Here is a 13,455-nt window from a genome sequence, read left to right as displayed (position 1 = left end):
GGATTTTATAGTAAGAAGAATATACTTGAACTCAGCTAAATAAAATAGAAAGGATATTTGTCCCATTCCGGGAGCGAGTATGCATATGAAGTGGCTGTGTTGAGTGTAAAAGTGATCATTTGAAACAAGTCCCATATGCTAGATTTAGAGTTATTTGGCAACTTTAGTTGTGAATGATCCAATCACTAGAATGTCTTCGAAATCTGAACATAAATGGGATGCATGATGCAACTATAGTCTATTGATGATTTGATAAAGTCTCAAAAAAAAAACTTGCGCTCTGTTCCTTGCCTCAGGCTGCACATGCTGTTCTCTCATCAAGTGGTCCTATTATCACCCATCAGACTATTCTCAATTGAATTTAGTCTTGGCTAATATGTAAAAATTTGATTCAATTTAGAATGGCCCATTATCAAATGGGCAGGGCCAGGGGGGAAATGACTATATGCTGTCATCTGTATGCACTGGAATGGCGAATGGAGGCCGCCGCTTTCCCACTGGTTCGGTTTTCAATCATGCTGGTAGGCTACCCGGTTATTTCACTCCAGGTATCAACCACTGTTTGAGGAGCATGCAGTCTCTTGCTGTATGCAGTCTCTTGCTGTATGCAGTCTCTTGCTGTATGCAGTCTCTTGCTGTATGCAGTCTCTTGCTGTATGCAGTCTCTTGCTGTATGCAGTCTCTTGCTGTATGCAGTCTCTTGCTGTATGCAGTCTCTTGCTGTATGCAGTCTCTTGGGGACGCAATCTCTTGGGTATTCCGCCCAAACTCTGTATGCCAGCGGCTCTCCTACCCAGTTCCTGCAGCTACCCCGTGTTTAGTTTGGGGAACCAAGTGAAATCTGTTCGGGAATATTGATAGTAACACGTTTTCAAAACATATTTAATTCAACTGTTGGCAGCCCCTCTCCTCTGCAAGCTGGAGAAAGGAATTGAAGCAAAGAGAGGAGATGGAAACGCATGGTGTGGAGAAATTCTGTAGCTAAAGGTAAAGTGTCAGCCTATTTAATTATGAAAATATAACAAAATCCCTATTACTAGGCTATTCAAAATCAAATACAAATCCACTTTAATTGTAGGCTAACTGTAAGCCAGTGAACCAACAGCATCGCCTAGTTCTATACTTTCTCTCTAAGACTCATGGATAGAAAGTTTGGAGCATAGCATGAAGTAACCAGTCCATCCAGTATGCATAATAATACAGTCCACACTCAAAGGCGATTACGAGAATTTGTTTAATTTTGGAGTATAGGCTAGCTCGAGCAATTATGTACTAATTGTGTGCCCATCTGAAATCATTTATTGTATGTTTTTCTGCCATGCATAATATGTGGTAGGCTATGTATTGTCATTATTTTAATTTCACATTTTTTTCAGGCTTAATATAAAATTATCACCTTAGAAAGCGCTGTCCATTTCGTTGTGTTTGGCTTTGAAACAACGTCCCGCAATGACCATGTTTTAAACCCGTTGTTGAACTTCTTTCTTCAACTTGATTGATCCCAGTGAGGTGAGTTTTAAATGCACGATACTGTTTTGGTGATGGGTTGGATGTGATTTTAGATTGTATTTGCGTTGATGTCAGAGTGGTTAGATGGACAATAGAACCCTGAGTACCAGACCATTAGCAACCTGATGGTCATTAGTCAGTTTGGTACTACCAATGGATGTCCAGAGTGCATAAGAGGAGATTACCATGGAATTTTACTGCGGTCATGACTCATGACTGCCGGTATGGCCGTAACATGGTCAGCGCAACAGCCCTAATCACACCCTCTTTCTCCCTTACTCTGTCCTCTCTTTCTTTCACTCTTTCTCCCTCACACTCCTCTCGCTCTCTTCTCCCTCTCTTTCTTTCTGTCAATTCCACTAGGTAGGGTAGCCTAGTGGTTAGAGCATTCGACTAGTAACCGGAAGGTTGCAAGTTAAAACCCCCGAGCTGACAAGGTACAAATCTGTCGTTCTGCCCCGAACAGGCAGTTAACCCACTGTTCCTAGGCCGTCATTGAAAATAAGAATTTGTTCTTAACTGACTTGCCTAGTTAAATAAAGGTAAAATAAAAAAATTCTCCCCACTGTCCCTTTTCTCCTCTTTTTCTTGCTCTGTGCTATTCTGCTTTTAGGTGCAGGCTGCAGCACTTTAGGTACCGCGAAGTGAGTTTACAGTATGAGCCAGATTTCAACATTCTTAAGTAGGAAGAGAGGAAGAGAAAGAAGTGCAGAGCGAGAGCTAGTGTGTGGAGTAGGTATCTGGTCTGGATAGTTGAACGACACTGAAACTGCTGATTGTTTTAGACACGCATGCACAGACACACACACACACACACACTCACCCCTTTGCGTATGCATAGTGCAATTCCCGGAGCTTGCTCCAGCTTGGATTGACTTCCAGGCTTTTTACCATCTCCCTCTCAATCAGAATATTTGTGTGAGTGTGTACAGTATGTGTGGAAGAGGGAGGGAGTGCACGAGACCTAGAGGGAGCAGGTGAGACTGGGTGCTAGTGTGTGTGTGTGTGTGTGTGTGTGTGTGTGTGTGTGTGTGTGTGTGTGTTTGACCGTCAGTTCTGGTCAGCTGATGGCCGTGGCTTGCTTCGATTGGAGGAGCCAGCTGTGTTCAGCTGCAGTGTAGGCAGATCAGTGTGGAGAGTGGAGAGACAAGGCAGCCTCTGTCTCCTGCAGCCGGAGGGAGCCCAGCGCTCAGCAGTGCAGAGCTAGAGGAGAGCAGTGGGTCTGCAGTACGAAGCAAGCAGGCAGGGCTGGAGCACCGGTGCTTTAGGACTGAAGTAGGGCTACAGGGGGAACCTGGGCTAACCAAACCTGGACTGGACTAGGCTGTAGCTGGGCTTTCCTGAACTTAGCTCTATTAGGCTAGTCCAAGGTCCAGACTGCTAGGGACAGTTGGCCAGAGCTGGGTGGTGATCCCAAGGCAGAGGGCTCTGTCTGGGGGTGACGTGGTTGGGTACCTGGGTATGGGCTGCTCGGCCAGCTTGGTGCTCCTCCAGGCCCTGCGTTCCGTGGGTCGGGCCAACTGTGCCCGCATGTGCTCCCGCCAGGACCAGCTATCCCCGGATGTCCTGCCGCCCGGCGAGGGCCACGCCACCTCCGGGGGAAGTAGAGCCCTCACCATCATCGTTATGGTAACTAACATCAGACTGCGGAGCTGTAGGCTGCAGCCTCCATTGTTCCTCTGTGGGGGGGGGGGGGGTTGGGGGTGTGTGTAAGAGGGCTAGAGGGAATCTGTTTGGTCTCCTATTTTTGGATATGAGTGTTTTACCATGTGGGTTTCTCCCCTTGCTGTATGTTAGTGTGTCCTCTCTGTGTGTCTGTGTGTGCATGGGACTGTGTGTGTGTGTGTGTGCATGGGTGTGTGAAGGGTAATGTACAGTATTATCGAGGAGCGAGGCATGATGTGATCAGAGCTGTGTGAGGGAGTGGGGTGAAAACAGAAGCAGGGGGCTGACGGGGGTGTACAGGGAGAGAAGTGGGGTGGGGGGCTGGCTGGGGTTCAGTCCTGAGGAATTTAGTTTCTGTGGGAAAAAATGTGCCTCATTGCTCATGGTTCGTCTAGTAGGCTGCTGATAAGATGTGAGTGTTTGTCTCAGTCAACGGGTGAATGAATGAGCAAATGAACAAATGTAGGATACTGGACTGGCCAACATTCTTATGTTTCTGTCTGTGAGTGACAGTGATACTGATTGTGCAATACCATTTGGATCCATTATTAGGAGCAGTAGGGTGAAGTTGCCCCTGTACGCTGCTCTTGGTTTAGTTTAGCATTTTCCCTACTAATGGTTAAGGCCGTGATTGTGGAGGGGATCCATAAAGTTTGCCTGACGACTCAAACTGAGTTCTTCCGCTGCTCTGTCGCTCGCTACATACTTCAGTCTGAGACTGCAATCATTGAAGTCGTTTGTGGTGACGTCAAAATGAGGGGTGTTGTACAAAACCAAGTCATCGGCGTTTGGACGTAACCAATCAGAGGAACAAAGTCAATGATACGTTTTCAAAATGTCGCTTTACCCACGTGTGTTTTGGCTCTGGTGCAACCCATCGTTTTATTGTGACCAATCAGTCGATCTAGAATGTATTTCCATTCTAGACATCGTAGGGGAGGCTAGCCAGGCAACCACAAAGTTCTCTCTCTCTCTCTCTCTCTCTCTCTCTCTCTCTCTCTCTCTCTCTCTCTCTCTCTCTCTCTCTCTCTCTCTCTCCTCACATATACCAGAGGAACCTGTCTGTCTACCCACTCACCTTCTCCTTGTGGCACTTAAAGTCTTGTTCATCTGCAGACTGGACCCAAGCACGGTGTCGTCCCCTCTGCTGGAAGGAGCCGGAGAGAGACAGAGGAAGAAAAGACGGGGAGGGTAAAAGACTCCTGGTCTGGTTATCTTCCCTTCTCTGCTTTCCTCTCCTTTTTTCTGGTCCTGGACAGGGGCACGAGTAAGACGCTCGGGCAGACTTTTCTTCTGTACGGTAGTCTGCAGGGATACTGAGGACTCGTAATCCTCCTGGTCCATTAAGACATTGACCCACATCTGACCTGACGGTGTAGGAGAGGAAGCAGGACGGACAGATATGGGCTGGGAAAAGAGTCTGCACTGAGCTCACAGTGATGGAAGACATGAAGAACATAAATTAAATAATCTATGTAATGCATGTTGGGAGGGAAGTAGAGAGCGCTCCAACCAACATAAGTCGAGGGGATGGCCAAAAATCACAAGAACATAAAAAAAGCATGTTAATATGTTTTATAGACATTTTTTGAGGGGCGGCAGGTAGCCTAGTGGTTAGAGCGTTGGGTCAGTAACCGAAAGGGTGCTAGATTGAATCCCCGAGCTGACAAGGTATAAATCTGTCGTTCCGCCCCTGAACAAGGCAGTTAACCCACTGTTCCTGGGCCGTCATTGTAAATAAGAATTTGTTCTTAACTGACTTGCCTAGTTAAACGAAGATTGAATAAATAAAAAATATTCATTAAAGTCATCCATGACTAACACGGATGTAGCTCAAACATGACAAGGCTCCCAAGAAGCCACAGCTATGGAGATAAAGTGCCTTGGGAAAGTATTCAGACCCCTTGACTTTTTTATACCTTTTTGCTAACTTATTAAAAAATAAAAAACAAAGTATTCAGACCCTTTTACTCAGTACTTTGTTGAATAACCTTTGGCAGTATTTTGACTGCAATGTATCTCCATAAATAGCAACAAAAAAGTAATCAAGTTCAGGGTGAGGGCTGCAGTATGAAGCTCATTAAACTAAGGTTGATTGAGGCCCAGACATTAGGCTGTTCTCAGACTCTCCATGGTCCCTATCTGTCTGTCGCTGACACTTGTGTTAAGAGGAAATATGTAACGACTTCCTGCCATTCCATTCCTTCATCTCTGCTTCTCTAGCTCCTCCCTCTCTCGGCAGGTTGTGTTGGGCCAGTAACAAAAGGTTGCTGGTTTGAATACCCGAGCCGACAAGGTGAAAAATCTGTTAATGTGCCCTTGAGCCAAGCACTTAACCCTAATTTGCTCTAACCCTAATAATATATTTGTTTATCTGCCTCCTTCCCCTGTTCATAAGAGTATGATATTCTCACTCTCTGTACTCTCTCTAGCCCTCCCTCTTTTCTCCCCCCCCTCTCCTCCCCCTCTTTTTCTCTCTCCCCCTCTATCCCCTCATCTCTCATTCTCTCTGTCTCTGTCTCTACCCCCCCCCCGTTTCTCCCCCTTGCTCTCTCTCTCTCTCTGAAGTAGATGTGGACTGAGTTGATATGATCCAGATGGCGATAGCTGCAGTCTGGTCCTGGACCCTGTCCTGTGCTGTTTCAGCACTAGGAAACATAAACTCTCTGGCTCCCATCACACAACAGACTATTACTGCCTCCCAAACGGCACCTTTTTTTCCAACAGTACATAGTGCCGTGTACTGCTTTTGACCAGAGCCCTATGTGCCCTGATCAAAAGGAGTGCTCTGCAAAGGGAATGGGGGCCATTTGGGATGTAGATCTAAATTGTAATTGAGATAAACATTCCCAGCTTCTACAGGTGGTCACACTCCCAAGATATTACATGGCCTTGTCAGCTCTGCTTTTCATCTATTTCCTTCCGTTTTCTCTTGTGTTTTCTCGCATCCTCTCGCTCGCTCTCAATTCAAAGGGACTTATTGGCATGGGAAGCATATGTTTACATTGCCAAAGCAAGTGAAATAGATAATAAACAAAAGTGAAATTAACAATATAAAATGAACAGCAAACATTACTTATGCAAATGTTCCAAAGGAGTAGACATTTTAAATGTCATATTATGGCTATATGCAGTGTTGTAACGATGTGCAAATAGTTACAAAAGGGAAAATGAATAAACATAAATATGGGTTGTATATACAATGGTGTTTGTTCTTCACTGGTTGCCCTATTCTTGTTGCAACAGGTCACAAATCTTGCTGCTGTGATGGAACACAGTTGTAATTCACTGGCTTGTATGCGAAGCAGTAATTGTTTCAAAACATCTCCTGCCATGTCACTGATGCGTCGTGATTTCACTTTTTTTTAAACAGGGTTATACATTTGGGTGAGGTTTTTTTTCTCGCCTGAGTAGCCTCGTTTCACTGCCAAAAATAAAATTAAACTATCTAGTGTTCGGCAAAATAACACAATGTCAAATACAGGTAGCCTAGTCAAATAATTAACATCTAATCACATTAACCGTTACTCTCTCGCGGGAAACCTTAACTCTTGCACAGACATTTAGAAACTAAACAAGACAATTTGAAAAATAACCCACGGGAGTGTTTTGAGCAAGAATAAAGACAACTTTCGAGTAGTAAGAGGGATAGTGTTACTACAGCTCCTGCTACAGTGCCTTGCGAAAGTATTCGGCCCCCTTGAACTTTGCGACCTTTTGCCACATTTCAGGCTTCAAACATAAAGATATAAAACTGTATTTTTTTGTGAAGAATCAACAACAAGTGGGACACAATCATGAAGTGGAACGACATTTATTGGATATTTCAAACTTTTTTAACAAATCAAAAACTGAAAAATTGGGCGTGCAAAATTATTCAGCCCCCTTAAGTTAATACTTTGTAGCGCCACCTTTTGCTGCGATTACAGCTGTAAGTCACTTGGGGTATGTCTCTATCAGTTTTGCACATCGAGAGAATGACATTTTTCCCCATTGCTCTTTGCAAAACAGCTCGAGCTCAGTGAGGTTGGATGGAGAGCATTTGTGAAAAGCCGTTTTCAGTTCTTTCCACAGATTCTCGATTGGATTCAGGTCTGGACTTTGACTTGGCCATTCTAACACCTGGATATGTTTATTTTTGAACCATTCCATTGTAGATTTTGCTTTATGTTTTGGATCATTGTCTTGTGGGAAGACAAATCTCTGTCCCAGTCTCAGGTCTTTTGCAGAATCCATCAGGTTTTCTTCCAGAATGGTCCTGTATTTGGCTCCATCCATCTTCCCATCAATTTTAACCATCTTCCCTGTCCCTGCTGAAGAAAAGCAGGCCCAAACCATGATGCTGCCACCACCATGTTTGACAGTGGGTATGGTGTGTTCATTGTGATGAGCTGTGTTGCTTTTACGCCAAACATAACGTTTTGCATTGTTGCCAAAAAGTTCAATTTTGGTTTCATCTGACCAGAGCACCTTCTTCAGCATGTTTGGTGTGTCTCCCAGGTGGCTTGTGGCAAACTTTAAACGACACTTTTTATGGATATCTTTAAGAAATGGCTTTCTTCTTGTCACTCTTCCATAAAGGCCAGATTTGTGCAATATACGACTGATTGTTGTCCTATGGACAGAGTCTCCCACCTCAGCTGTAGATCTCTGCAGTTCATCCAGAGTGATCATGGGCCTCTTGGCTGCATCTCTGATCAGTCTTCTCCTTGTACGAGCTGAAAGTTTAGAGGGACGGCCAGGTCTTGGTAGATTTGCAGTGGTCTGATACTCCTTCCATTTCAATATTATCGCTTGCACGGTGCTCCTTGGGATGTTTAAAGCTTGGGAAATCTTTTTGTATCCAAATCCGGCTTTAAACTTCTTCACAACAGTATCTCGGACCTGCCTGGTGTGTTCCTTGTTCTTCATGATGCTCTCTGCGCTTTTAACGGACCTCTGAGACTATCACAGTGCAGGTGCATTTATACGGAGACTTGATTACACACAGGTGGATTGTATTTATCATCATTAGTCATTTAGGTCAACATTGGATCATTCAGAGATCCTCACTGAACTTCTGGAGAGAGTTTGCTGCACTGAAAGTAAAGGGGCTGAATAATTTTGCACGCCCAATTTTTCAGTTTTTGATTTGTTCAAAAAGTTTGAAATATCCAATAAATGTCGTTCCACTTCATGATTGTGTCCCACTTGTTGTTGATTCTTCACAAAAAAAGACAGTTTTATATCTTGGGTATGTTTGAAGCCTGAAATGTGGCAAAAGGTCGCAAAGTTCAAGGGGGCCGAATACTTTCGCAAGGCACTGTATATGTCCGTTACATTTATTGGGTGTATTTTATTTATTTATTTTTTACATTTATTTAACTAGGCAGGGGCAGCACGACAGATTTTTACCTTGTCAACTCGGGGATTCAATCCAGCAACCCAACGCTCTAACCGCTAGGCTACCTGCCGCCCCAATTAAAGGTAGACATCCTCTTCTGCAAACCACTGGAAACCAGGTCAACATGAGAGGATATTTTGTAATTACTGGACAAAAGCCATGACAGGGAGACATAGTGGAGTGGTAACGCACATGCAAGCAGTTGCTCCCGACGCCACTTGGGTACACAGCAGCATCCACTGTGAGGCTCTTGCAGCCAAAGGAATGCCTGACAGCTTGAAAGACATTTTGGACACTACAGTGAAAATGGTTAAAAGGCCTCTGAACTCTCATGTATTTTCTGCGTTATGCCATGATTTGGGTAGTGACCATGTAACGCTTTTACAACATACAGAAGAAGCTGGTTATCAATGGGCAAAGTATTACCACGTTTTTTGAACTGAGAGATGAGCTTAAAGTTTTCTTTACTGGCCATCATTTTCACTTGTCTGACCGCTTGCATGATGACAAATTTCTCACATGACTGGCCTATCTGGGGGATGTTTTTTCTCACCTTAATGATCTGAATCTAGGATTACAGGGACTCTCCACAACTACATTCAATGATGCGGGACAAAATTGAGGCTATGATTAAGAAGTTGGAGCTCTTTTCTGACAACACACAGGTCTTTCCATTATTGTAGGATTTTTTTGTGTGCAAATGAACTCAAGCTTACGGACAATGTCAAATGTGATTATAGCGAAGCACTTGAGTAAGCTGGGTACGTAATTACGCAGGTACTTTCCCGAAACGGACGACACAAACAACTGGATTCGTTATCCCTTTCAATGCCCTGCCTCCTGTCCACTTACCGATATCTGAACAAGAGAGCCTCATCAAAATTGCAACAAGCGGTTCTGTGAAAATGTAATTTAATCAGAAGCAACTTACAGATTTCTGGATAGGGCTGCGCTCAGAGTTTTTTTGCCTTGGTAAATCGTGCTGTTAATAAGACACTGATGCCCTTTGCAACCACGTACCTATGTGAGAGTGGATTCTCGGCCCTCACTAGCATGAAAACTAAATACAGGCACAGACTGTGTGGACTGAGACTCTCTCCAATACAACCTAACATTACAGAGTTATGTGCATCCTTTCAAGCACACCCTTCTCATTAACCTGTGGTGAGTTATTCACAATTTTTGTTGAACAAATAAGGTTTTATATGTAAGATGACTAAATAAAGAGCAAAATTATTGATTATTATTATTTGTGCCCAGGCCCAATAAGAGCTCTTTGTCACTTCCCACAAGTCGCGTTGTGACAAACTCATACTCATTCTTATGTTTAATAAATGTATCATATAGTGTGTGTGTGGCAGGCTTACAATGATGACAAAAAACAACATTTGAGAGTGCGCTGACCCATGTGCTAGATGGAGGTTGAATGTTTGAAGGGATACGGGACTATAAAAAGTTTGGGAAACAATGTTCTAGGGCAACGGTGTCTAGATGTAATTTGTATTTGTAGTTCTGACATCTGGACCTTTTTTGGAACACCATTATTTTTTTCTTACTGAGATTTACTGTCAGGGCCCAAGTCTGACATAATCTGTGCAGAAGATATAGGTGCTGCTGTAGGCCCTCCTTGATTGTGGACAGAAGCACCAGATCATCAGCAAACAATAGACATTTGACTTCAGATTTTAGTAGGGTGTGGCCGGGTGCTGCAGACTGTCCTAGTGCCTTCGCCAATTCGTTGATATATATGTTGAAGATGGTGGGGCTCAAGTTGCATCCCTGTCTCACCCCACGGCCCTGTGGAAAGAAATGTATGTGTTTCTGTCCATTTTTACCGCACACTTGTTGTTTGTGTACACAGATTGTATAATGTTGTATGCTTTTCCCCCAACACTGCTTTCCATCAATTTGTATTGTAGACCCTCATGCCAAATTGAGTCAAAAGCTTTTTTGAACTCAACCAAGCATGAAAAAACTTTGCCTTTGTTTTGGTTTGTTTGTTTGTCAGTTACGGTGTGCAGGGTGAATACATGATAAAAGCCAATATGACATTTGCTCAGAAGATTGTTTTCACTGGGGAAATGTACAAGTCTGCTGTTATGATAATGCAGAGGATTTTCTCAAGGTTGCTGTTGACACATATCCCACAGTAGTTATTTGGGTCAGATTTGTCTCCACTTTTGTGGATTGGGGTGATCAGTCCTTTGTTCCAAATATTGGGGAAGATGCCAGAGCTGAGGATGATGTTAAAGAGTTTAAGTAAAGTCAATTGGAATTTTTGGTCTGTATATTTTATCATTTAATTTAGGATAACATCAACACCACAGGCCTTTTTGGGTTGGAGGGTTTGTATTTTGACCTGTGTAATTGGAGAATTCAGTGTGTTCTGGTAGTGTTTAATAGTTGATTCGAAGATTTTGTATTTGATCATGTATATGTTTTTGCTGTTTGGTCTTTGTTATAGAGCCCAAATGTATCTACAGTGTGGCAAAAAAGTATTTAGTCAGCCACCAATTGTGGAAGTTATCCCACTTAAAAAGATGAGAGGCTTGTAATTTTCATCAAATGTACACTTCAACTATGACAGACAAAATGAGGGGAAAAAAATCCAGAAAAATCACATTGTGTGATTTTTAATCAATTTATTTGCAAATTATGGTGGAAAATAAGTATTTGGTCAATAACAAAAGTTTATCTCAATACTTTGTTATATACCCTTTGTTGGCAATGACAGAGGTCAAATGTTTTCTGTAAGTCTTCACAAGGTTTTCCCACACTGTTGCTGGTATTTTGGCCCATTCCTCCATGCAGATCTCCTCTAGAGCAGTGTTGCTTTGGGGCTGTTGCTGGGCAACACAGACTTTCAACTCCCTCCAAAGATTTTCTATGGGGTTGAGATCTGGAGACTGGCTAGGCCACTCCAGGACCACGAAATGCTTCTTACGAAGCCACTCCTTAGTTGCCCGGGCGGTGTGTTTGGGATCATTGTCATGCTGAAAGACCCAACCACGTTTCATCTTCAATGCCCTTGCTGATGTTAGGCTTTGTTACTTTGGTCCCAGCTCTCTGCAGGTCATTCACTAGGTCCCCCCGTGTGGTTCTGGGATTTTTGCTCACCGTTCTTGTGATCATTTTGACCCCACGGGATGAGATCTTGTGTGGAGCCCCAGATCGAGGGAGATTATCAGTGGTCTTGTATGTCTTCTATTTCCTAATAATTGCTCCCACAGTTGATTTCTTCAAGCCAAGCTGCTTACCTATTGCAGATTCAGTCTTCCCAGCCTGGTGCAGGTCTACAATTTTGTTTCTGGTGTCCATTGACAGCTCTTTGGTCTTGGCCATAGTGGAGTTTGGAGTGTGACTGTTTGAGGTTATGGACAGGTGTCTTTTATACTGATAACACGTTCAAACAGGTGCCATTAATACAGGTAACAAGTGGAGGACAGAGGAGCCTCTTAAAGAAGAAGTTACAGGTATGTGAGAGCCAGAAATCCTTCTTGTTTTTAGGTGACCAAATACTTATTTTCCACCATAATTTGCAAATAAATTCATAAATCTACAATGTGATTATCTGGATTTTTTTTCTCATTTTGTCTGTCATAGTTGAAGTGTATCTATGATGAAGATTACAGGCCTCTGTTATCTTTTTAAGTGAGAGAACTTGCACAATTGGTGGCTGACTAAATACTTTTTTGCCCCACTTGATGTGTCTCTCTCCCCCAGCCTACATTCTCTCTCTCTCTCTCTCTCTCGCTCTCTCTCTCTCTCTCTCTCTCTAACTGTAATACTTTTTCTATTTGTTTATTGTGATATCTTATGTCGTTCTTGCCTATAACTGTTCTGTACTTTAGCAGATATTTGTATATTTTATGTGGACCCCAGGAAGAGTAGCTGCTGCATGTGCAGTAGTTAATGGGGATCCTAATTAACTTCTCTCTCTCTGTCTTTTTTCTCTTTGTCTCTTTCTCTCTCTGTGTCTCTCTCCCTCAGTCTATTTTCTCTCTCTCTCTCGTTCACACCCCTGTTTGATAAGCAGTCACTGCTAATTCCAAGGCCTGCACTCATTCTATTTTAATCCTGCACAGCTGCAGTTTACTGACAGAATCAGCACAGGGGTGGATGGAGAGAAAGGAAGAAAAGAAGGAGAAAGGGGCTGTTTGGTGGGATGTGGAAGTCAGTGAGTCAGGGTGGGTAGACAGGAAAGAAGGAGAGATGGAGGGATGGAAGCAGCCCAGACAGCTGAGGCAGAATTCGAGGGGGGAATAAGAGAAGGAGGAAAGGACGGAGAGAGAGAGGGGTGGTTGGATGTTTGATGGGCTGCAGGTGTTTTAGAAGCTCGTTAAAGGACTGGTGTGCAACAGAGCCTGTTGATGAAGCACACTGATGGAGATTTTCTAAATATTAAGCAATTATGGAACTCAAAATAGTTTGAAATAAGGAGGAAGAATTGTACTACCACCACTAGTAGTATGACTACTACCACTACTAATAGCAGTACTACTATATGGGATCACTGTGTCCTCTCTTACTGGAAGTTTAGAGGTGTCAACCATTAATCTCACGTGTGTGTGTGTGTGTGTGTGTGTGTGTGTGTGTGTGTGTGTGTGTGTGTGTGTGTGTGTGAGAGAGAGAGAGACACTGTTTCCCTGATCTGCCTGAGAAAAGTGGTCTGTGGTCTAACTGTCACTAAGAGCAAGAGAGAAGGGGGCTAGCTAGAGGGAAGACTGAGAGGTACATAACATATTGAGTATTACATTTACATTTACATTTAAGTCATTTAGCAGACGCTCTTATCCAGAGCGACTTACAAATTGGTGAATTCACCTTCTGACATCCAGTGGAACAGCCACTTTACAATAGTGCATCTAAGTCATTAAGGGGGGGGGTGAGAAGGATTA

At 43.4% G+C, this 13,455-nt stretch overlaps 1 protein-coding gene across 1 annotated transcript in view; it reads left to right on the top strand.

The window, feature by feature from the left end:
- The first annotated feature begins 2,638 nt into the window (after positions 1–2,638).
- Positions 2,639–13,455, top strand: part of LOC135552512 (dedicator of cytokinesis protein 10-like) — a 118,592-nt gene continuing 107,775 nt past the window's right edge. The window contains exon 1 of the mRNA XM_064984185.1: positions 2,639–3,138. Coding sequence (XP_064840257.1) covers positions 2,971–3,138 — 168 coding nt within the window. The 5' untranslated portion in view covers positions 2,639–2,970. The remainder of the gene's footprint in view (positions 3,139–13,455) is intronic.

Source organism: Oncorhynchus masou, chromosome 13 (assembly GCF_036934945.1).
Source record: "Oncorhynchus masou masou isolate Uvic2021 chromosome 13, UVic_Omas_1.1, whole genome shotgun sequence".
Lineage (NCBI taxonomy): Eukaryota > Metazoa > Chordata > Actinopteri > Salmoniformes > Salmonidae > Oncorhynchus > Oncorhynchus masou.
This window is presented reverse-complemented; position numbering and strand designations above follow the sequence as displayed.